The sequence below is a fragment of the Nasonia vitripennis genome, chromosome 3 (assembly GCF_009193385.2).
Source record: "Nasonia vitripennis strain AsymCx chromosome 3, Nvit_psr_1.1, whole genome shotgun sequence".
Classification (NCBI taxonomy): Eukaryota; Metazoa; Arthropoda; class Insecta; order Hymenoptera; family Pteromalidae; genus Nasonia; species Nasonia vitripennis.
In genome coordinates, this window is record NC_045759.1 from 8,078,984 (window position 1) to 8,101,539 (window position 22,556).

General features: G+C 43.5%; 3 protein-coding genes and 1 long non-coding RNA gene across 9 annotated transcripts; 1 reads left to right on the forward strand and 3 right to left on the reverse strand.

The window, feature by feature from the left end:
• Window positions 1–1,411: 1,411 nt before the first annotated feature.
• On the reverse strand, window positions 1,412–7,185 carry LOC116738550 (U8-agatoxin-Ao1a-like). 2 transcript variants are annotated; one of them, XM_032598600.1, is made up of 3 exons: window positions 6,906–7,185; window positions 3,525–3,600; window positions 1,412–2,967 (listed from the first exon to the last, which is right to left on the reverse strand). In XM_032598600.1, exons 1-3 carry the CDS (start codon window positions 6,988–6,990, stop codon window positions 2,805–2,807), a joined length of 324 nt encoding a protein of 107 aa, XP_032454491.1. In that variant the 5' UTR covers window positions 6,991–7,185; the 3' UTR covers window positions 1,412–2,804. The 2 variants fall into 2 exon arrangements, with proteins under 2 accessions (XP_032454491.1, XP_032454492.1); XM_032598601.1 differs by having other exon boundaries at window positions 1,412–2,940; window positions 6,906–7,184.
• A 4,802-nt stretch (window positions 7,186–11,987) lies between these two features.
• Window positions 11,988–15,822, reverse strand: LOC100121932 (beta-1,4-glucuronyltransferase 1). The gene is made up of 5 exons (XM_003424236.4): window positions 15,370–15,822; window positions 14,710–15,010; window positions 14,214–14,635; window positions 13,666–13,867; window positions 11,988–13,587 (listed from the first exon to the last, which is right to left on the reverse strand). The coding sequence occupies exons 1-5, from the start codon at window positions 15,633–15,635 to the stop codon at window positions 13,378–13,380; spliced, it is 1,401 nt and encodes a 466-aa protein (XP_003424284.1). The 5' UTR covers window positions 15,636–15,822; the 3' UTR covers window positions 11,988–13,377.
• Window positions 15,823–17,319: 1,497 nt separating this feature from the next.
• On the forward strand, window positions 17,320–21,947 carry LOC100121917 (trichohyalin-like). Of its 5 annotated transcripts, XR_001728987.3 has the most exons (5): window positions 17,320–17,434; window positions 17,523–17,797; window positions 17,968–19,973; window positions 20,038–20,226; window positions 20,307–21,654. XR_001728987.3 is itself a non-coding variant. In XM_001605474.6 (3 exons), the coding sequence occupies exon 2, from the start codon at window positions 18,018–18,020 to the stop codon at window positions 19,971–19,973; it is 1,956 nt and encodes a 651-aa protein (XP_001605524.2). In that variant the 5' UTR covers window positions 17,334–17,797; window positions 17,968–18,017; the 3' UTR covers window positions 20,038–21,654. The 5 variants fall into 5 exon arrangements, 1 of the variants encoding a protein (XP_001605524.2); XR_001728989.3 differs by lacking the exon at window positions 20,307–21,654 and adding an exon at window positions 21,801–21,947 and having other exon boundaries at window positions 17,334–17,797; window positions 20,038–20,189; XR_001728986.3 differs by having other exon boundaries at window positions 17,334–17,797.
• Window positions 20,800–22,419, reverse strand: LOC116416802. Its single transcript, XR_004227132.1, has 2 exons — window positions 22,055–22,419; window positions 20,800–21,938 (listed from the first exon to the last, which is right to left on the reverse strand). It is a non-coding gene; the product is annotated as an uncharacterized LOC116416802 (long non-coding RNA).
• Between the last annotated feature and the right edge of the window lie 137 nt (window positions 22,420–22,556).

Below are 22,556 nucleotides of genomic sequence, written 5' to 3' on the forward strand. Positions count from 1 at the left end.
GATTGTATACTCGGCCAGTTTTGCAAAGAGTGTATAACAGCTGAGCAAGAAAAAAAATTGCGTTTAATTAACCAAAAACGAATAAAAGCGAGATAAACGAGTAAGCACAACGGTTCCATCCCAGAGGTGCTGATAATTGGGTCACAAACAAAGAAAGCCCATCACGATCTTCTTAAGAGGGAGAGGGGGATACTCTCGGCACGCGAACGTCGAAATTATTTACGAGACAAGCGAGCTATATAAGTCTCTCTCTCTCTCTCTCTAGAGAGAAAGATGCGAAGTGTCGAGAGAGTCGACGCAGTCGTCGTCGTGTCATCGGGTCAAGTGAGTTAAAGCTTCCACCTAAGATACAGAAAATGTAGTGCGTCTATCGTATATAACAAGTCTTCATCTTCGCATTCCTCTCTTGCGTCTTTCGATATTCTCTCGACGACTTACCTGATACGTAGATCCTCACGTAGTGAACGTTACTTAATTGAAGCTTTTTCCGGAGATTAAAGAAAAAGTTATGAAAAAAATGAAAACGAATTGTCGACGATTAAACTCGCCGTGTGCTTACTTAAAAGTTGATACTGCAGTTAGCATAGGCGTCGATACAAGCAAATATCGCCTTTTTAAATGAAGAATCCTTAATTGGATCGTGTAGAAAAGACTGTATGTATAATACACTCATATCGATACGTCCCACACGTTTCGCTTAATCGCGCGGGCAGCATAGGTATTATCGTCGCGCGCTATTATCTCAAATTAATTAAACTCGCCTCGCGAGAGCTGTAAACTCGAATATGTATAAATATAACGACACGATAGGATATGATGTACGGGAATAAGAGGTGCGTGTGTGCGTAGAAAAATAGTGTTGCCTTGTACAAATTATGAGAATTTAATATATATATATATATATATATCATATAATTTATATTATACTGATTCCTTCGATATTTATACATGATATTGTACATATACATTAGGTAAAAAATAAACGATAGTACAATATATATATCATACGCGCTTTTTATCGACGCAAACATAAATGGCGCATTTTCACAATAATCGACTCGAGATCATCGCGTCTCTTATGCAATGCGTGTACGTGTTAATCATCTGATATAATGAAAATAATCATCGTCACGTCGTCTCATTATAATCGTCATCGCCATCATTATAACCCCGTGTATCATCATCGATCGACGCGCATAAACAAAAGCTCGAAAATGAAAAAGAATATAAACAACGAAGATGTTATACATATTATATGATATTATACCCAATACAATTTGTTATTCATCGCCTCTTCTCTCTCACACTCTCAAAAGCGGCGCGTGTGCACATACCATTTGTCAGATTTCATATTATCATTGATCAACGTAACGTTTAATAGTTTTATATATATAGTCTCTCATTTCTATTGTCAACTTTCCTATATAATTTTTTTTTTTTTTTATCAATTTTTTTCGCTTGTTTCATTTTTCATTTTTGATCTGCATCAGCTGCTGCGGACGACACCGCGCCGAAAGCATATATCTATGTGTGCGTGAAATTTCGTGTACACCGCGCAACGCGCGCATTGATGCAATTAGGCGGGACAATAATAATAATACGCTGCTAATACCGTCGCGCTAAGCTGCCAGAGATTGGCCATTAACCCCCTTATAGACACGGCTGACGCATGTGTGTGATGTAGTTACGTAGCGCGAAAAATGCGAATCTACGTGACTCTTCGCTCGACGCGTTGGGAAATAATAATTTGTTTATAGAACTTGATTTGAGGAACTTTGTTTGATGAATAATTTAAATTAAAGGATCGTACGTTGTCAGCGTCTCTCGCGAATTGATTGTCAATGTTACACCAAAACTGCGTCTACGAAAAGCAATATAACGAAGCGTTTTCTTCTCGAAAGCACAATTATAATTCGTACAAGTGGCGGCGTCGCGCCGGCAGCAGCTTTTCGTTCGACATTGATCCAGAGGAGAAACTAAACCGGCCTGATGAGAAACGACGTTTATATCTTGTTATTGTTTAGTTTTGTTTACATATTATCTCTTTTTGTTTTTTAAGAAAAAACTATATATCTCATTTTGTTCAGTATATATCGACAGTCTTGAAAATCCCTCGAGAACAACGACTCGCGAGAAGGTCGTCTTTGGCTCTCTGTCGAGCGTCTGGGTGCGTGTGTACAGAATTCTCGGCCTTCAACTATATAGACACAATATAAAGACGACGTGCTGCGCGCGCGCGCGTGTGTGTGTGTGTGTGTACCATATGCGTGGGACTATTGCGGCGGGAGACTACATCATTTTTCGGCTATACATACTCTGGTGCATCGGCGAAAATATCGGACTCTATATATAGGTAATACACACAGCATCGATTGTTGTATATTGACTCTGTTGCGGCGTCGAAACGAAATTTCGTTATAAGGTGAAGCTTACATATCCGGACACTCTAGAAAGTCGATTTTTCGTATACGAAGCCCATCCAGTAATCGGCACAGAGAATATACAAATGATAAACGGTAACATCGGTGCGTATAATGATAAATCTTCGTCGTGTCGCGTGTACAGTATACCATACGTAATCATAGTCTTCTTTTGCTCGCACTGCGTGTATGGGGTTCGTTATAGCCTTCTCCTCTATACATTTTACATTTTTCTCTCGAACAAGCTGTGTCTGTGGCTGTGTCGGGGGGGACAAGGAAAAGGCCGAGTATCAAAGGAGACGAAGTTCATACAGAAGAGGAAGAAGAAGAAGCAGCAGCAGCGGTGGTGAAGTAGAGCAGAGAAAAGCTGTTCTGGGGATGGACTTATCCCCATTTCTGGAAGAGCCCGACTCGCTGGCATCGACAGTTGGAGCCCCAGAGGTTGCAGCGGCAACTCGAGCTGAAGCAGCAGTCGTTCGGCCGGTGATCGCAGTTCCCGTTGCGACGTACGCACGCGCGCCTGTACATAGAGATCCACGAGGCACGTCTATTCGAGATTAGGGAAATCGAGAGAGGATTCTTTTTGCCAAGTAATAAAAAACGAGACACCGAGAGACATCCATAGTTATAACATTGCTGATGTGTGTTGTTCTTTTTTTTTCAGACGTGGAGAGTGTTGCAGAGGTGAAGAGAGAAAAAAAAATCAAAGAAAGTTTGATGGAGCCGAGCTAGAGGTGAAGTGAAGATAGGGGAGAGTTGCAGTCTGATCGTACATCTATGGAGCTGGTAATTACACTGGGCAACTCTTCCCTATAACGATGACGATTTTCGATTTCTAGTCGGAAATGGAGATTTTTCTAGAGTCGTTCGTACGGACGGACACGACGGTCAGCGGAGCGAATGTTATCTTCTTCTTTTTTCAGAAAGCACAACGTTCGCTTCGCTCACACATACACACAGACACTCATTCGGCCACGAGAAAGTACGTAAAGAAACGAAATCATAAGGTGAGAAGATAGCAGAGGATCGAGAGCATGCTCAGGTTCTGTATATACCATCATATGCACGTATCTGTATGTTTAAATTGAATAATTGCACGCTTACTTTTGCTGGACGGCGTGCATCAGGTTCTCCAGTGCGTTGTCCGAGTAGTCCGCGTCCGACGCAAGGGCCTCTTCCTCTGAAAACAAAAAACACAAACAGTGAATTATTAATAGCCTCTTAGTGCAAACGCTTTTATTGCGTCAGAGGAGACGCATGTCAATATCGATGTAATCCGCACCTTTCGAGTATAAAAATACGCGTATACAATGTACAGTTAAATGCAGAAATAATCCCCGGCTTTTTTAGACCCACAACACAGCAACGAACTTTAATACTTTTTAGTTAATTCCCGTTGCGATTCCGCTCAGTTTACATCGAACGATACAATAAATCGCATTGTGATCCACCCTTTCGACGTTCGTCGAAGCTCGGCCAGCGTATAACCAATCGAGCGATCGTTGCTTCAAATTTACGATGACAAATCGCCGGTCGATACGAACGAGAAAAATTCTGTACAATACATCTAAGAGAAAACGTGTCACTGCACACTGCAGAAGTAAAAATATTCTCTCGGCAAACATAGAGCCTCGCGTAGACTATACACAAAAGAGGCAAACACTGGAAGCTTTTCTCTCTCTAGCGGCAATAAAAATAAATACATAAAAATCACGCCGTGGCAAATCCGCTGAAATCCGAGCAACAATAAAGGGAGGAGTAGGAAAAGGAAGAAAAATAGCCACTCCGAGTAGATAGCACGTGCGCGCCGATGCTCTACACACTCCCGAGACTAATTTCTCCTCCGTAAGCTCTGCCAACTATATATATATATATATATATATATACAAGCTTAGACACACACTCGATATCTGACTTCTTTCGCGACTCGCTCCGGCTCGTTTTTCACGGATATTTTTCGACGGGACTTTTAACCGCTGCTAATACGTCGTCGCGTGCGGATCTTTCGAGCATTTTTCATTGTGAACGTGCCTGTGACGAATCGGAGCTATTAACGAATAGGTCGTTTGTTTTTTATATTCTCATTATATTCGAAGAGAACTAACTAACGCGAAAAGTTCGAGAACGAGATAAAAAGAGAAGCTAAACGAACTCGGAATTGTTTTCAGAGAAAAGTTCGTGAATAGCGAAAATAATATATGAAATTTCGTCACGTGCGTGCACCTCGAGGTAGAAATTTTACTTCTTTTTGCGCTAGCGCGGAGGATGTGTAGTTTCCCTCAGCGCGCGTATGAAAAGTTTTTAGTGCAACCCAGAGGATAAATTCAGGGCAATGGAAAACATTTCTATTCATACATTTTATTTCGAATATAAAATTTCAAGCTGTGTATGATGATGAATTTAACTTTATCATTTTAACAGCACAGATCCTCATCGAACTCTTATCTCTCGTCCAAGCCGCGGATAGAACTTAGCCGATCGATCTGCCCTGTAATACACCATACACCTACACGCAAGAAACCTATATGATATCTACCTCTCGCCTATCGTATAAAAGACGTTTTGATTAAAAGCGCAACTCGGCCGATCTAGCCCTGTGCTGCACCGGCTCAATGAGAACGAACTTTCCAGCTCCCATAAAGTTTAATAAAAATTTCATCCCCCGAGGCTAAGTCGCTCCATAAATATCTAATGCAATTATCCTCACTCGAGCTTCCTCGCTATAATACCTTCGCAGCGACGCGTTCGGGCGCATATTAACTTGTTCAACGACGAGCAGCTATTAGCACGGAAAAAAGTGGGCTTTTGAATGGAATTCTCGATTTTCCTCTCGGAAGACCTGCGCGATGCCTTGGATACGTGTATGGATTCTGGGGTAGAAGTCACCGGTGGCGTATATCTTTTATTCACGTCGGCTTCGTTATTTTCCGGCCGGCTTGGTCCGGCAGAGATTAGGACGTCTCTGTTACGCCATCCATCGAACTCGGCTCCATTAATCAGCCTCAATCTTTATAAAACGATCGATTCTTCTCTCGGGCTTCTTTTGACGCATTACAGTATAACCTTCCGGATTTAATAGACTCGATTTGAAGCTCCTGTCGCTCCGGCGAATCTATCCTAAACAGCTGACTGCTCATTTGAATTTATTACTCGAGTACATGTCGATAAAACGTTATTATATACTTATAGAGCCGAGGAAAAATCGAAGAAGCGATTAAAAGAGAAATCCGATCTGTCGTTCCAGTGTGAATTTGCCGCGAGAAAAAGGGACGCATCGTCGAATTGGATTTATTACACGACGGGGATCCTAGGGCTTTATTAAATTTAACTTGTAAATAGGAAGAAATTTTTCAAAAAACACAAACTTTTTGAACTTCCGACTGGAGAGTAAATATGGATTCTAGAAAAAACGGCGGCGGACGCGTTGCACTCGCTGTTTGCTTATTACAAGCCGCGTGAGCGTATGTATTTTTTCAAAAGAAAAACACAGCCTCCCACGCGCATGGTCGACGAAAATAGATATCCCGAAAAGTATATGCCTGAAATATCAGACCCTCGCCGACGTCCATACTTTTTATGAGGGAAAATTGAATTAGAGTCTACTTTCTCTCTCGGGCTAATTAGCTCGTAAGCCGTGAAATCTGCCCTCCCGGAATATACCTTTTGTTTCTTCTCTCCGTGTAAACCTCGAGCTAAAAGTTACGAAACACGCAGCGGCAGCGAAAATCGTCGGAGCCGAAGCAGCTCATTTTCTCGTCGCGAGAGCTAATACGGTTACGCGCGGGATTTTCAATCCTCCGAAGAGCTTTTTTATATTGGATATCCGATGCGCGAGATTCGTTCTCTCTGAGCCAGTTAATTATCGCCCGATTGCCTTCGCGCGTGCAGCACTTGTACAACGCGATTTAACGAGAGCTCGAATTTAAGCTCGACTTTTACCCGCCGCGTGAATTCAGGGAAAACGATATTTCCGGCTCTGCATAATTGAACGAGTTGAAAAGAAGGCTTCACGGGGAAAGCTCTCGGGGGGCCTATGCTGAAATTTTTTTATACATTTTATAGGTAGACACAGAGCCATTCGAAGGAGCCGCGGCGTGGGATAACAGTCGACTTTTGAAATTTCGAACGGCTCTCAGCAACAGGTGACCGCTTTAGAGGCTTTTATTTGCGCGCTTTGCCTATACGTATATATCCGCGTGGATAAAATGAAAAAATGTGCAAAATTTAATCCTCTCTTTATCTCGCTTGGCGCGGATGGGAAAAGTCGCGAAACGAAGAATAGCAGCGCGACTCGTACGAAACACTGCCATGAATTTCAAAGCGACTCGCGCGGTCTGCATATCTAAATCGCCGCTATCGATGGAATCGAGGGGGATGCGACACTTGGTTCCCAGCCGATGCACTACGTCGCGACACTGTATGCATTGCGAAATACACTACTATGGTAAAAAGAGATCGAGGGAAAAACAAGCAATATGCTCTCACCGTCGTCGAAGTAAGGACCGGCGCTGACGCTCTCGGCCAGGACGAAGACGCCGATGCAGACGAGCCCGATGAGACCGATCTTCATTATTACTGCCGCTGTTGTGTCTCTAGAACGCTGCTCGATGAAAACTTGTCGTGCACTTGTCTGTGCGGTGTGATGTACGGTGGAAGGAACTCGAGTCTCTTCTTCGCCCTCTGTCTATGTCTCTCTGTCTCTTTCTCGTTTTCTCGTTTATCTGCGAGGAAACGCCGTACGGGTGCGAGTGACGCGGCGCAAGCTCTCCTGCAAGCTTATATAGACGCGGGAGGCGTGGCTGGGAGAGAGAGAGGGTGGCCGCCACCGCGTGTGCGTGGAACGCAGCGCTGGAAAGCGAGAGGGAGACTCGATACTTTGTAACTGATGAGGCTGTGTGGGGATGTGTCTTGGGATGTGCCGCTTCGGGTGCTTGCCTTGACCAATTGAGCGCTGCAATTTTTTAATTTGCGTTTTTAATAAGCCCTTTGGAGAAAATTAATGAGCTTCAATACGTTCCTGGCATGGAGATTAAAAGGAAGAACAATGCTAATAAAGGGCGAATGTAGGTAGAGAAAGGTCGTAGAAACGATAATTATACAAAAAGCCTGATTAAAAGTTGATTACTCGAACGAATTGTTCTGCTATGAAAGGCCATACTGGATTTCCATAGAGCTTGTAAGGCGTCGCGAAACCGATGTAAATTGAAACGCTTTCAATACTCTCCGAGAAGACCTGTTGATTTCTTCGCCTCAGAGCGATTGCGAGGCAGCTTATTTTTAAATAAATGTGCTAATAAAAATAAAATAACGCAGCGAATAAGACGTACGCACACGCGCCTCTACAGACGCAGAGAAACGATCGATATAACACGACTCGTCGCCTCCGGCAAGTGTATATAGCTCATCCATCCGCGTATCGGCTCACGCGGCGGGACAATTGAGGCTGATCATTTAACAGCGGGGTGTCCATTTCCCTCATCTAACTTCTCTCTCTCTGAGAATCCGAATCAGCGCAAAGAGGCGCATCTGGGACGCTCTGATGCCATTAGTTCAATTGCGTGATTTCGTTATAGGTCTATCAAAGAATTATATGATCCAGGATTCCATATCCCACCGCGTTGCCCTTACATGTTTCTTTAGGAAAAGCTTTTATGATCGCTACAATTGCCGGCGGCCGGACAAGAGCCGAGCTCGGCGGATGATTTTCGCGGAATTTTCCGCCCCCGCGATCTCCTCCTAAGCGTATGCGCGCAACTGGTATACTGCTCTGTGTGTGTGTGTGTGTGTGTGTGTGTGTGTGTGTGTGTGTGTGTGTGGAGGGTCTATACATCCAGCTTCTCTCTTTCGGCGGTGCTATAGTCACACCCACGCCTTTGAGTAGCGAGGCGTGACGCGCGAGTGCTTATATGCGCCCGCAGAAGTTTCGAGGTCCTTTTTGGCGCGATGAAGCGTTTTCGATGTTTTACAGGTTTACAATTGATTGATTGATCGTCGTCGCGAATTGGCCGTTATACGATGATGATTCGCTTCTCGCTCACGTAAGAGTCAAACGCAGAGCGAACTTTTAACAGACATAATCAAAACTTTGTCGTCCGATTGTCGTGCGGAGCCGTGATGAAGGAAATACTTTATCGTCCGCTGATGAAAGAACCGGGAGGAAAATGAATTTACTTTGTCGTTTGTCCGGGGGAGAGTTTTGTCCTTTGGTGAGAACGTGACAAAATATTTTTCACGCTTTGGTATATATGCTACGTACAGAGCAAAATAGTGGAAAAATCTCGGCTCTAGGGGTCGTTCTGGATAAAAATACCCCTTATTTTTACGTGCGTGCGCAATTAATACGACAGAGCAGTTTAATATTAGTTCCTCACACCCCCTTTTGCGATAAAGTCCAAAGGCTCATTTCTGATAAAATTACTCTGCCGCACACAATAGACACATCGCTCGATATCCACCGCTACAGAAAAAGCACAATCTCCCATCAGACGTCTATGACGGGCCGTCGTGGAAGAAAAGGACAAATCAGGAGTCTTTTTTCCAGGCGAGTCTACTCTCCGACGCTTCCTTACGATATATCGCGACAGTAGTTAAGATCCGCGAAACGTCAGACACGTTCGATCCTCTCACGTCAAGACCAAAAAAAAACACACGCGCACACAACGATAATTCTGACGAAAGCAATTATGCAGACAATTAATTTACCTTCTCAGCCCTCGATCAGCAGCCCCTAATCGCGTTACTTACTAATCCGTCACACCGCGCGCTCTATATATACGGCATACCTAATAAATAAATAACGCAGCGTCCCCTCGCGATATAGTATATACGAATCAAAAGAAAAGTCGTCGTCCTTGACGCTCATTAACGTCTCGCAATGTTCCCCTCGAAGCAAAATCATCCCTAACGAAGTGTCCCCAGAAAGACAGCCCACTACCAGATTGTTCGCACACCCCATATACGTGCGGCTGCACAAAGTGCTTCTTCCATATACGAGTCTTATTATATCGGGTCTCCCGCGGCGAGAGAAATTGAGCAACAAGTTGCCGGCTTGACGTCAGGCCTCGAAGAGAGAAGCCGTTTTTCTCCGGTTGATATCGTATAGCGCCGCCGCTGCTGTGCTATTTCGACGTCTTGAGTGAAAATAATTGGACGCAGGGAGAGTCATTTTTAAGGCTTTGCGCGGGGCTGACGTCTGTTCTAGGAGAGATTTGTTAAGTGACTTTTATATATATATATATATATATATATATATATATATATATATATATATTGTGTGATGATAAAGCGATGCCGTTATCTCGGCCATATGGTTTGTCGTGTACAGCCAAATCAAAGGTACAATCTTATCTGCGACGGGTCAAAGCTTAATACGGTCTATAATCTTATCTCGTCTGCACACACGAGGCAGTTTCATCGAAAAAGCCAGAGTCACGAGTCTATATACGTTCTGTGGACACGACGCGTAATTATCATTTCTGCACTGACGGACGGCTGACGCGCCCGTTTCGATGCCTGTCCGAAACACCTACTCGCTCGAGTGATCGTCTTATATATATATATATAGGCCTGCGTTCGAAGAAAAGTAAAATCGGTTAATTTTTTAATTCACCGATGAACAAACAAACGCTTAATGGAAAAGCTCCAGACCAGCCGCCTTGGTTTTTACAATTCACCGCCATTCGGCATTTCCGATAAAGGCAATTTTCAGCTTGTCGAACTTTTCATTCAGACTTTATATACTCGCCGGAAAAGTTCCGCCGTCAAGGCCGTTGAACCACTACATCTCAGGCATTCAATATCCCCAAGAAAACCACCACACGTGCACACATCTCTAATAACCTCATCGTTACACTCCGAAATGACTTTATACCCCATCGAGCGATATCCCTCGGGAGAGTCCCTGCGCGCTTGCGACATCCCCCGCGTCTATATATACTCCAAAAAACTCTCTATCTCTCCCTCTGTACACATACACACACATAGAGAGAGAGAGAGAGAGAGAAAAACAGGACACCAGCGCGAAATTCGATATCGGAGCCAGCTCTCGGGCTAATTGGCGTTTATGGCCCCAGCCCTGCGCGGCCGTTCGTCTTTCGGCCTTAATAAGCGCAAGACGCGGACACCCGAGCGTCGTCGTGTGTATATACATATATATCAAATATATGTATATATATATATATATATATATGTAACGCGCGGCGACTTTTCGTGTATCTGCTTTATATTTATGCCCGGAGCCGTCCGGATAACTCGAGAACGCGTGAGATATAAGGGTGAGAGAGCCACGTGTTACATAAGGCTGAATAAGTGAGGAGGGTCGAGAGGCGGGAGTTTTTGAAAATTAAATACGCCACGCGATCCTTTTTCTTTTACCTCGAAGAAGCGCCAGAACCGGAGAGCCCCGAGTATTTTGAGGGATAACGATGCCAACCGAGACGCGGGGAGTTTATATATTGCGAGGCGAAAGTGATCGGAAAGTGCAGGTTGTGATATGTCAGCTGTTATTGTAAACGTCCACGGAATGCGTCGTCGACGTAGGCGCGCTAATTGCGCATCACCTCATCAACGACGTTCACAATTCCAGCGCGGTGGATGAGAAAAACGAAAATTCCTGCTTTTCCCGCCAGCGTCCGAAAAAGCGAGGCTATTTTTAGCTCTCTAGCACACATCGCGCAGGAAATATCTTTCTCTCTCCGAGCGTAGCATATCAATCCAACTTTCATCCTCCCCCATCATATATCCCCAATTTCTCGGAGTCGCTCCTCTTTCCTCGCAGGCTCAATAAGCGCCGCGAATCTACATCGAAAGTCCATATCCCCCATATTTTTCCTCGCTTTCAGATTTATAGAGCATATACAGCCCCTTAAATCTAACTCTCGGCGGACGAGCGCGCATCCGGATGGTAAGCTCTTTTCGATCCTTCCTATACTCGCGCCCGCGAGATATGAGATATCCTGTTTGCCGACGTGCCCGCACATATATTTTTTAGCCTCGACGCGATCGACAAACACTGGGCTGATGCAAGCGCGCGAGCGGGGGGAACAAAATTTGAATATACCGGCCGGGAAGCTTTGGGGGATGTGATTTGGGATTGTGGAGGGGATGGCGACATCTGGTGGGGGGTGAGGGCAAACTGGTGAGGGAAATCGATGCGGTTTGGGTGGGGTGGTAGGGGGGTTCTCGTTGACATCGACGGGGGATACATGCACGAGGACTGCCGATAATTTGTGTATGGATTTCTTTTTTAGTTATTGCGAAAGTCAATTTCCTAACACCTTTTTTACGACGTTTCAGCAGAATGGGGCATGAGAAATGGCCTATTTGTTTCCATACATACGTACCATAATACAGTACGCGTATTAAAAATATTGATTCTATTTAAAGTTTTGTTTGTGGAAATTTGCCAGGAAAAAAATTAAATATTTTCGAACCTTGTTACCATAATTTTCAAGTTGAAAGCTTTTTAACGTCGATCAGATCAATACAAATTTCAAAAAACGTGCTTATTAGAAGTTGCTCGACTGCAAGGGTAACGAAAATAATCCTGGAGTGGAAATAATCTCGGCGTTCAAAAGGGAAAAAATATCTCACTTTATTGATACAATATTCTTATAAACTACATCAATTTGCCTCTAGCGCATAAAAACAGGCAATAAAATTCTGGCGTGATTCTGCAAGCTTATATATATATGTATATCGAAAGATAATCTCTACGTTAAAATTGACGTTGTTCAATAAAAACCTATTCGACAAATGTTTTACGTTGTTTTTCATTCGATGATATTTTATTATATTTTTTCGTCGTTGCTTCGTTGTACATTATATTTTCTTTTCGCCTCTTACTTGACTTTTGGAAACATTGTTTATTATTCTATCGACACGCTGTTGCATTATTTATCAGAATATATCTAAAAACGCACACAAGTCAATTTTGTACTCAAGTAATTACATTCATTGATATGAATAATAGTGCTTCAGTCTAATGCAAATTCATTTACTTTATATAATATATAATTATACGAGCTTTATTATATCTCGTTCTTTCAATATGTTTCTATTCAAGCGCCTGCGGACTATATCTATTCGTAAGTTATTATTATCATTATTATTTTAAAAATTATTCTATAAAAAGTTTCTTGAAAAACTAATTATTTGTAGTATTCAATTATCGATATAATGGTGATATACCTCTCTATTAAAGCTTTCTTACCTGTATCAAATGAAATGATCTATCATCAAAAAACGCATCTTTTACGTATGTAAAAATTCTATATCTGTGCTTTTAATAAATTTTTCGGCGAAATTACTCTTTAAAAGGAGAAAATTTTAGCTTTAGCTATAGGTAATTCTGAGAAAGTCTTGACCCTTCCGAAGGAACTATCGTAATTATTATCTTAATGCTATATTTCAACATGTTTTTCTGTTCATGCTATATTCGATGTCTTTGACGTTCATTGAAAAAATCTTCCAATATGTTTCTTAATTGTATGCTCTCAAAATGAAAATGCAACATTAAAATTGATGATTGTTGAACCGATAAAATAATCAAGTCCCGAGAAAGCTGAACGAGTTTAAATATTTAGAGCGGTTATTCAGCCCTTTCTCACAATCCTTTTATAGGGAACAAACCACTACGATTTTCATCTTAGATTAATCATTATCAAACATATATCGACGGAAATAAAACCTTTTCTACTTCCTAGAAAACAATCGTAAACATTCGAACACGTGTTCATCCCTTTCGAACTAGTCCAAAAAGCAAAGTACAACACCTACAAATCTAGTAACCCTTTCACCTCCCGAGCTCGCTCTACATTATAATTATTTATATATATATATATCCAGTTTAACAACTCATCGCGCGTTCAAGTATTGTCTGCGTTATGTCTCTCCCGCCACGGCGGCGAATCCGTCAACGTGTCATATACAATAGCTTTTAAAATATAGTATACATATCTCAGGCTTTGCACCTGCGATTGGCGGGATATTGCTTGAGCAGCCGACGCGTGACCCGCTGATAGATGCGGGCGTTCTGTCGCTCGTAGGCCCGCTGCCGTTCCGAAAGCTGCGGCTGCTGCTGGGGCGGCTGCTTTATCCCGGGCGTGTGGACGAGAAACGCGCCGTCCAGGATTATTAGGCGGTAATTCATTAGGCACATCTCGAACATCTTGAAACGCGGAAATGTTGTTAATGAGTGATAGATGGTTTAGGTGAGCTGTGAATGAAATTGAAGGGAGTTATTAACCTGGGTCATTTTATCCTGGCGACCCTCCCAAGACATTTCTTCGGTATACAGAGGATCGTGCTTTGTTCCAATAAAAATAGGCTCCCATCTGTGATGAGGATATTCTCTCCGAGTAATAATCAACGGTCTTACCCTGCCCGGATCCGGTCTCAATATCCACCGGCTTAGTCCGGGAAATTTTTGGCAGTGTGGACAAGAAAACCTGCGTGAATCGCTTGCTTTATTACACTCATGAACCCAAATTTCTCAGAAATAGAGAGTAATATATATATATATTTTTAAATAAACTAATTTCGTTGACGAAAGTGAAAATAGTTAAATGAGAGAATTCAACAATTTCTCTGTGGCAGCAGCGCTAAATCATTTTTGCTGCTTATCTATAAAACTGTACCAATTCAAACTCTATAAAAAATTTATTGACAAGTCTATCGGTTTCCTTTTAAATTTTTCCACGCGGCTATTATTTTCTACGCTACCTAAAATGAGACTGCATAAAATCGTGAAAATTTATTCCATACTATAAATGGAAAAATTGAGCGCAGCCGCACCTGTGAAAATAAACAGCGAGGCCGTTCCTCAGCGCTGCGAGCAGCTGGCGCTTGTTGTTGGGCGGTCTCTCGCCAGCTTCGACCTCGAAAACCGGCAGAACGAAGGCGATGGCCCTTTTCGGCGATCTGCCCTTCAGCATCGCGCTGAACCGCGAGGCCAATCGTTCGCTCGGCAGCAGCTCTATGTCCGAGACGAGGATTCGTTGCGTCGGGGCGAGGGACCGGGCGACGTTGCGCGCCACGTTGATGGGGTAGGCTATGCCGGCTCTTCCTCGCTCGGTACCGTTGGCCTGACCGGCCGAATGCTGTAGTTCCACGGCACCGCACTCCGAATGGCGGATGCTCGGGAGGGACGTTGCAGGCGACCGGGACGAGGTCAAGGCCGCCGGCCTGTCGCGAGGGAAGATCAGGTGGACGGAGACCTGGTTTCGAGAAGTTGATTAATTTATAATAATAATAATAATAGTAATAATAATAATGAACATTATGGACTCACTTTGGACATGGCGGGTTCGCATCGACAAGCCCTGTCGAGCATCCTTACGGCGAGTCCGACGTCCTCGCCCGGAGCGAAGACCGCGAGACTGATGGGTCCCTCCCAGCGTCGAGCCAACTCGACGACCCCGTAGACTTGGTCAGCGGAAGCGTGACTGCAGAGCGTCACCTGGGGCAGTGTGTCGGCCTCGCCGCGCATAACGAACGGCAACACGCGGTTCTGACCACCGGCCGGCGATTCCGGACTGCCTATCAGCTCCTGCTCCAGGTAACTCAAGCTCAGCGGTAGACCGTATTGCCATCTGATGAGATAACGTGAAGCATGTGCTATTTGATTTAGCTGCATCGAAGAGACTGTTGAACTATTTGATTTTCCCTAACGATATCGGACACAAATCTCTGTCTCGCCTGCAAGCTCAATCGCGTTAGACCGTATAAGACGCGAAGCTCTATTGACTTGCAATCGTATAAGCAAAGAGGTCAGATCTTTTTCAATTTAAAATTTTATAAAATCATGCTGCTAACCCTAATGCAAACGCATCCGCCAGTAAAGTTTAAATAAAACTAGACAACAGTGATAAAAAGCGAGCACTTCGACTCGGCCACCCCATAGACCCCAAGCACATGCCCTACCATAAACAAAACACACACACACACACACCTGCAGTAAGACAAGTTACCGGGACTCCTATCGGCCATGTACCCCCCAGCGTAGCTCTCCCCCGCGTCCCTCCTCGCAGCGGCTGAGGCGACAGCACTCCTGGTCCTAAGCTCGCCGGCCTCCTCGTCGTTGAGATTCACCTGCGAGATGCCGTTGACGAGGAGCATCGGCTCGAGACTACGGCCGAGGAGCAGAAGCCTCAGAGCCAGCGGCAGGCAGCAGGCGCACAAAGCCAGGCCCGCGAACCTGCGCCAGCGGGCGCGCATCGCAAGCACAGCTGCCGCAGCAGCACTGCGGCCTCATAACGCGCAAAGCACTGCCGGGTTACACAACCCGGACGCCAGAGCCATCTGCCGGGCGAAGCTTTCGCGTATACAGTGTATACCTCTCGAGGTGGTGGACGCGATGAGAATGGCTTTGGATTTTGAATTTTCGATTCTCGGAGCTTGCGCGCGCGTTGCGAGTAAGTAGTAGGAGCCGGGGTAGGGTCAGACGGGCGGAGGTCTTTTCTCGGCTGTATACTCGAAGGTGTGCATGGAAATAAGCGAATCACGCGCTCGATTGATTCGAAACAATCGCGCAGGTATAGAACTGCGAGTAAGCACCCGGCGCAAAGAGAACAATAGGAAGTTTGTTGGATCGATGAGGCGCACGCCGAGTGGGTATACGTGCACTCGGCTCTCCCTTTTCGGCATCAGTGCATCCCTCCCGCCGGCACCTCCTTACGTTTCTCGCTCCTCCAACCCTTTTTTGTCCGCGAGTCTCTCGAGCCGAGCTACAGGGCTGCAAGCTTCCCTTTCATCCGAGAGAGCTTCCCGGTGTAAGCTCCTCTTGTTCTCCTGATGACGGAGAGGACGCGATGCTCTCTCTCTCTCTCTCTGGAAAACTCGTATCTTTTTTCCCCGCAAGCTCGACGCGAACGCCAGTTTAATTTTAAGCCGAGATATTCCGCGAGCAACAATAGCCATTGCCAGCTACTTTTTTCCCTATAATACAGGCACGACGTACCGACGACTTGACTAAAATTTTCTCGAAAAGCTCTAAAAGACTATAATCGAGTCGGAATTCGGTAACATCACGCGAGAAGCCAGGTACATGAAATAGTCAGATGTAGCGAGCGATCGATAAAAGTGGCTGTGCAAAGTCGCGAATGAAAAAGAGGAGGAGAGGAGGTCTTTGGCCGCGGCTGATCGATCGCGAGGCCCCTTGGAAATTTCAGCTCAGGCTGGAGCTTGTTTTCGAACTTTTCTTGCCGCGCTGTCTGATGAGAGGATTGTAATCGAGGGACTGCGCTGGTTTGTGAATAATTTGTTGGAGATGGTTATTTTACATATGCAGTGTTTATTGTAATTAATAGTAGAAAACAGCGTATAAAAGAATTATTTTAATTCTAATTTAAACTCAGAAATAGAATTTTCAGCGTGTTTATGCATTTCATTAAATTGTTCACTCCTCCGACTCCCGACAATTCTTCTCATCGGACCAGTCGCCGCAATCGTAGTCCCATTTTGACGCGATGATGTAGTATATGTATGTAAAGATTGGTGTAAGAAGTTATCGAAATATAACTGATACCTATGCCGGAAGGTCTACGTGCTGCGTGATTCTTAAGACTGAGTCTTTCTTTCATTTAATTGTTTCATAATGTACTAACACTAATAATACGCTTGTTTACACGCCAAAAGAGTAAAAAAGAAATAAGATATAGATATATTGTTCTATACACGCTCGAATTACGCGCACGAATCAACAAATTATAATTATAATCGTTGAGTACTTTTAGTGCATCGCCTACAAGAGAGAGAGAGAGAGAGAGAGAGAGAGAGAGAAAGAGCGCGCGAGCGAGTGTAAATAGATCTCATCGCCAAGGCACATCAACATCAGAACGCGAATATAGAGCTTGGATACCTAGCTTAAACCTTGCCCGCACGTGACCCAAAAAAGGCGTTGCTGATTGGTCAAGGCAACGCCGCGAACGGGCCCGCGCACGGCGCTGCTCGTCCGGCTGATGTGCATTTCCGACTCGACTGGCTCGCGCCGCGCTGCCCTCGGACTCCTCGGAGCTGTTAGAAGACGCTGATAGCCTAATACTTGTAGAAACGTAAATTTCCTTTATATTAATGTTCGTTTTTCTTTGTGGATGTGAAATTTAGAAACGTTGCTGCATCATCAAGCGCTCTTCTATTGGACACCACCACGTGGGGCCAGCCATCTTTGCGTATACTTGCGACACGGAAGTATACAAAGGATCACAAGTAGCAGCGCAGCGCAGCAGCATATCTCCGTGACTCCGTGGCGAGACTTGGCTAGAATTATTAGGATGACAGAGCCTTACGTCGCCATACAACTTTGCTCAAAGGAAAAGAGACGAGAGAACCGCCGCAGCTTTGGAATTTTGGAAGAGTGCGAGTGTGAGCATATAGAAATCGTAAGTATATATACTTGCTTTATCCAAGAGGTTTTTGAGTTGCGATTTATTTATACGGGAGTAGATCAAGATTCGTGGGTTGAGTGTGTTTGAGAATTATGTAGATGAATTAGAGATGTTGTATAGGTGCATACCTTTACGCGACTGACGTCGCGTGTTCTTTGTTCCAGTCGATCGAGGACTTCGAAAGAGAACTCCATATTCGTAAATACTCTCGAAGATGGCGGACGTTCCAAAAAATCTGTTAACTTCGTCATGCAATCCACCGAATACGCTGCAACGAGAAACCAGTAGCTTTCAGCCGTGGCGCCCGTGGCCGTCTGAGCCATCGCCATGTCAACTCGCGCCGGTCGCACAGTACCCTGCAGTGAATAATCACCTCGGCGAATTTGTCTCGATTCCCGCGAACCCCGAAATCGATCCTCCACCATATCGCTGCTACGGTTGCTTTCAACTTATAACCGTGCGCTATCAACAACCAGTTCGCTGCGCTGAGTTGCATCGTCAGCAGTGTGAGAAACTGTCCCACTGGTGGGACGAGACCGGTTGTCATCGTGAAACGGAGATTAGTCGAGGAAATAATTATGGTGGTGGAGAGCAGTGGTTCAGGGATGAAGAGCGACGATATAACGAGGAAGTTCAAGCTGAACATCGAGAAAACGAAAGAAAAGCTTTTGCAGCTCGTGAAGAATTTAAAAGAAGGTATGCTGCAGATGCTCAACGCCATGGACAGAATAGGCAATATACAGAAATTCAATGGCAAGAAAACAAAAGTAAAACTTTTGTGCAAGCTCAAGAAGAGTTTCATAAGTCGTACACCGAAGAAACTCGGTGCCTTGAACCAAGCAGGCAATGCGCAAAGGCTCAGAGCCTGAAAGTAAAGCAGAAGCTTCTCGAGGACACTAAATGCCAAGAAGCAAAAAAGCAGCGAGAAGAAGAAATTAAAAGAAATGAGGATATTGAACAACGCAGAGAAAAAGAAAAGATTCGACAAAGAGAAAGGTTGAAACAGAATCCTCGAAGAAAACAAGAACGTATAGTGAAAGAGCCAAAACAACAAGAAGATGAAAGACCCCAAACAGAAGTAGAGGAAAAAAAGCTACGAAAAGACGAGCAGTACCGAGCCGAAAAAACGTCACGAGAAAACGAGAAGGAACGAGAGGAAAAAAAGCAAATAGAATATAAACAGAGGCGAGAGGACGAACAGCTAGGAGTAAAAGAAAAAAATCGGCCAGAGAAGAAACTCAGTCATGAAGATGAAAAACGAAGAGAAAAAGAAAGAAACCGCCAACATATTGAGCAGCGCCGAGAAAAGCGAAGGATCAAAGAAAGACAGAAGCGGTACAGAAGACAGCAACGTAAAATTGAAGAAGCAAAACGACTAGAGGACAAGCAGCCCAGAGACGAAGAAGAAAAGAAATATCGAGAAGAACAGAAACAACAAGAACACGAGCAACGACAAGAGGTACAGAAGCTACTACAATATGAGCAATATCAAAAGGAACTGAAACAACATGAAAACGAGCAGCGACGAGTAGTAGAACAGAGGCGGCTAGATAACGAACAAAAAAAACAGATGCGGCGAGAAGAACAGAAGCGACTAAAAGATCAGCAACGTCGAGAAGAACAGAAGAGACGAGAAGAAAGGAAACGCAGAGAAGACGAGCAGCGGCGAGAAGACGAGCGGCGTCTAAAAGAAAAACAGCGTCAAGAAGATGAGAAGCGTTTTGAAGAAAAACATCAAGAAGGTGAGAAGCGTCGTGCAGAAAGGAAGCGACGAGAAGACAAGCGTATAAAATGGCAACAATTATACAAGGAGCATCAATTAGAAAAAAAGCGACATAAAGAGGACCTGCAACGTCGTATACAAGAATGGAAGCGAAAAAGGGAAAAACTGCAACAAGAGATGAAGCAGGAAAAAGTTAAGGATCACCGAGTAAAAGAAAAACTACGGCTAGTAGAGAAAGAGTTAGAAGAACTACTTCGAAAACAAGAAAAAAAGAGAATCCTGCATGTGCTTAGGCAGAAAGAAGAAGAAGACAGACTGCAAGAAGAACAGCGACAACGTGAATTCTGGGACAAGCTTGATGAAAAAAGAATCTGGTACGAGCAAATTCGGGAAGAAATGTACCATGTATCAGTCAAAATAGAAGATTTGGTTCAACTGAAAATCTAGGTAAAAAAGTCATCATACGACTAAATAAAAAAGAGTACTAACACTAATTTTGTTTTACTTTCAGGAGAGAACAATGGAGTTGCAGGATCAGAAATCGGCAGCAAAAGGCGAATTGGAAGCCGGATAATAGGAGAAGATTGCATTGAACATTCTGCTATGTACAATCTGTCTTTTGTTGAAGTATTTTGGAGCCGAATTTTTCTCTCGTCTTTTCAGGTATTTTAATGCCGAATATTATCTCATCCATGTTGAGGTATGTTTATGCCGGACATTGTCTTTTCTTCTTTGAGATATTTCTTTTTTTATTTTATAAAGTCGCGTTTTTGATGACAGCCCGAAAGTAGATGTCCCTGAGCTTCAGCGCTTGGAGGTGCTTTAGTAAATACCTATGCATTGCCGGAAAGTTTAGAATATAAGTACAGACACACAGGAACATAGTATCGCCGAAAGCCTTTGGTTGTGTTTGCCGGTTGCAGATCAGCCTGGAGAGGGGATGACAAAATATATGCCGATGACGGTTATTAGAAGACATGCGCTAGAGGCGGGGATTTCGATATTTCCTGAGCTTCAAAACTCAGGATTTTTCATAGCCGGGAGTGAATGACTACGACGAAGTAAAAAACGCATTGATAATGCTTTATTCAAAGCTAGAGCCGAAGATTTTATTAAATAGAACCTTGGCGCTGGAGACAGAGATTTCTATATTTTTTTAGCAATGGCAGTCGATAATTCTTAGACAAATTACAAGACATGCTAATAAAGTTTCATTATAAGTTTTGCGCTAGAGATGGAGATTTCGATATGTCCTGAGCTTCGACGCTCAGGATTTTTTTTTTCAGCCGGAGTAAATGACTATGACAAAGTTGAATAAACGCGCTAGAGACGGAGATTTCGATTTTTTCTTAGCTTAACGCTAAGGATTTCTCACAGCCGGAAACACATAACTAGTGATTAGATGAAGAATTTGAAAAACAAATCTTTTTAATGCCGATATGATTGTTGGACGAATCATAATCTAAACTTGACGTTGCAGACAGAGGGGTGTCGGGGTTTCCTTATTAATTGCACCCACGCTTTTACTTCATGACAAACTAAAATTGCCAAAGCAAGATCGAAATATACAAAGAGTAACTACTAAAAACGAACAATTTTTTATCACCAGCTGCATGTATTTCAGTCGCATAATTTTCTTTGAGCTTCAAGCCCATTATGTGAATTAAATCTAAAAAAACTCAAGATCAAAACAAACTTATGTACTCGTATTTATAAGAATAATTCTCATGCAGAAAAATATAGCAATAAATAATTGACAACTAAAAGAATAAATAAATTTGTGCCTGTATTATTGAACGACAGCTAAGCCGCACGTGTTGAATTCTCGAAATTAAGTTAACTCGTGCTCGAGGCTAGAGTAAATAATTTTAGCTCACATGTTTAATGCATGAAATTTACATCTGTTGCATCGCGAAACGTCATTGAGCTTTGTCGCCCAACATCGTGACGTCGCGAGTTTTACATTCTATAGTGCGTGATGACATCGCCTTTGCCCGTGTTTACACGTATACGTGATTCTTCATTATGTTTTCATGAGTATTTCCAACTTTCTGAGCTTCTTTTTAATTGCAACTATAAATAAAATTACGTATACAGTATCATAAATGCTGTGTATAGTCAAATTAAATTAATTTTTGTTTATTCATTCAGGGTAACACTTCAAATTATCTGAGCATAAGGAACAGTTTGATACTGCTTACATCGCGGACTTTGGCAGAATATTAATACGAAAATTATACTAACCGCACGCCAATTTACTCTTTTGTATGCAAGGTCCTAAAATGATGGATGGGAGGATTATCATGGCAAGACTATTCCACGTGTGTATTACAAGCATCCACCGAAGCCGGGTTAAAATATTTCTTCCTCGATAACCTACTTCTGAACGTTTTCACACGGTTCTTACAAGGACTATATTAAGTAAGTTTGAAAAATTATTAATTTTACAGCAGAAAAAATGATGATAGCTCGTTCGGCTATCATTCAATGAAAGAAACTCTATAATGGTATACAATTTAAAAGCAAACCCTTTTTTCATTTTTGATGCCTGATTCCGCTGTGGTTCAATAGAGCCATCTAAGGCCTATACTTTTAATCCAGGGTTTGTGCACATAGCGACATTTCAATCGGACGAAGGTGTCAAGTCCAAATGACACATTTAAGCAGCAATCCCTTCACGATAAAATCCTTCCACGGTAAAAAAAAACACCGATAAATTTCCTCTCGTTCCCCCTACAAAGTAAAGCTAAAATAAAGCTTCCCCTAATTCACAAAAGCTAATTCTTGTCCGCAGAGAAAAACGAGGCGATTCCGGCCCCGATCTCGCCGAGCGACCGACATATTACCCGATGCAAATGCAGCCGAGACCTACAACACCTCGAGCACACATACAGCGGACGAAGAAAAATCGGCGCGCCCGTTCACACGCGCGCTCAGACGAGCCTCTATTTTTAACCGTGTATACGTGTACACACATTCAACGCGAAGAATAGGTGAGAGGGAGAGAGATCACGGGGCGCGATATGCGCT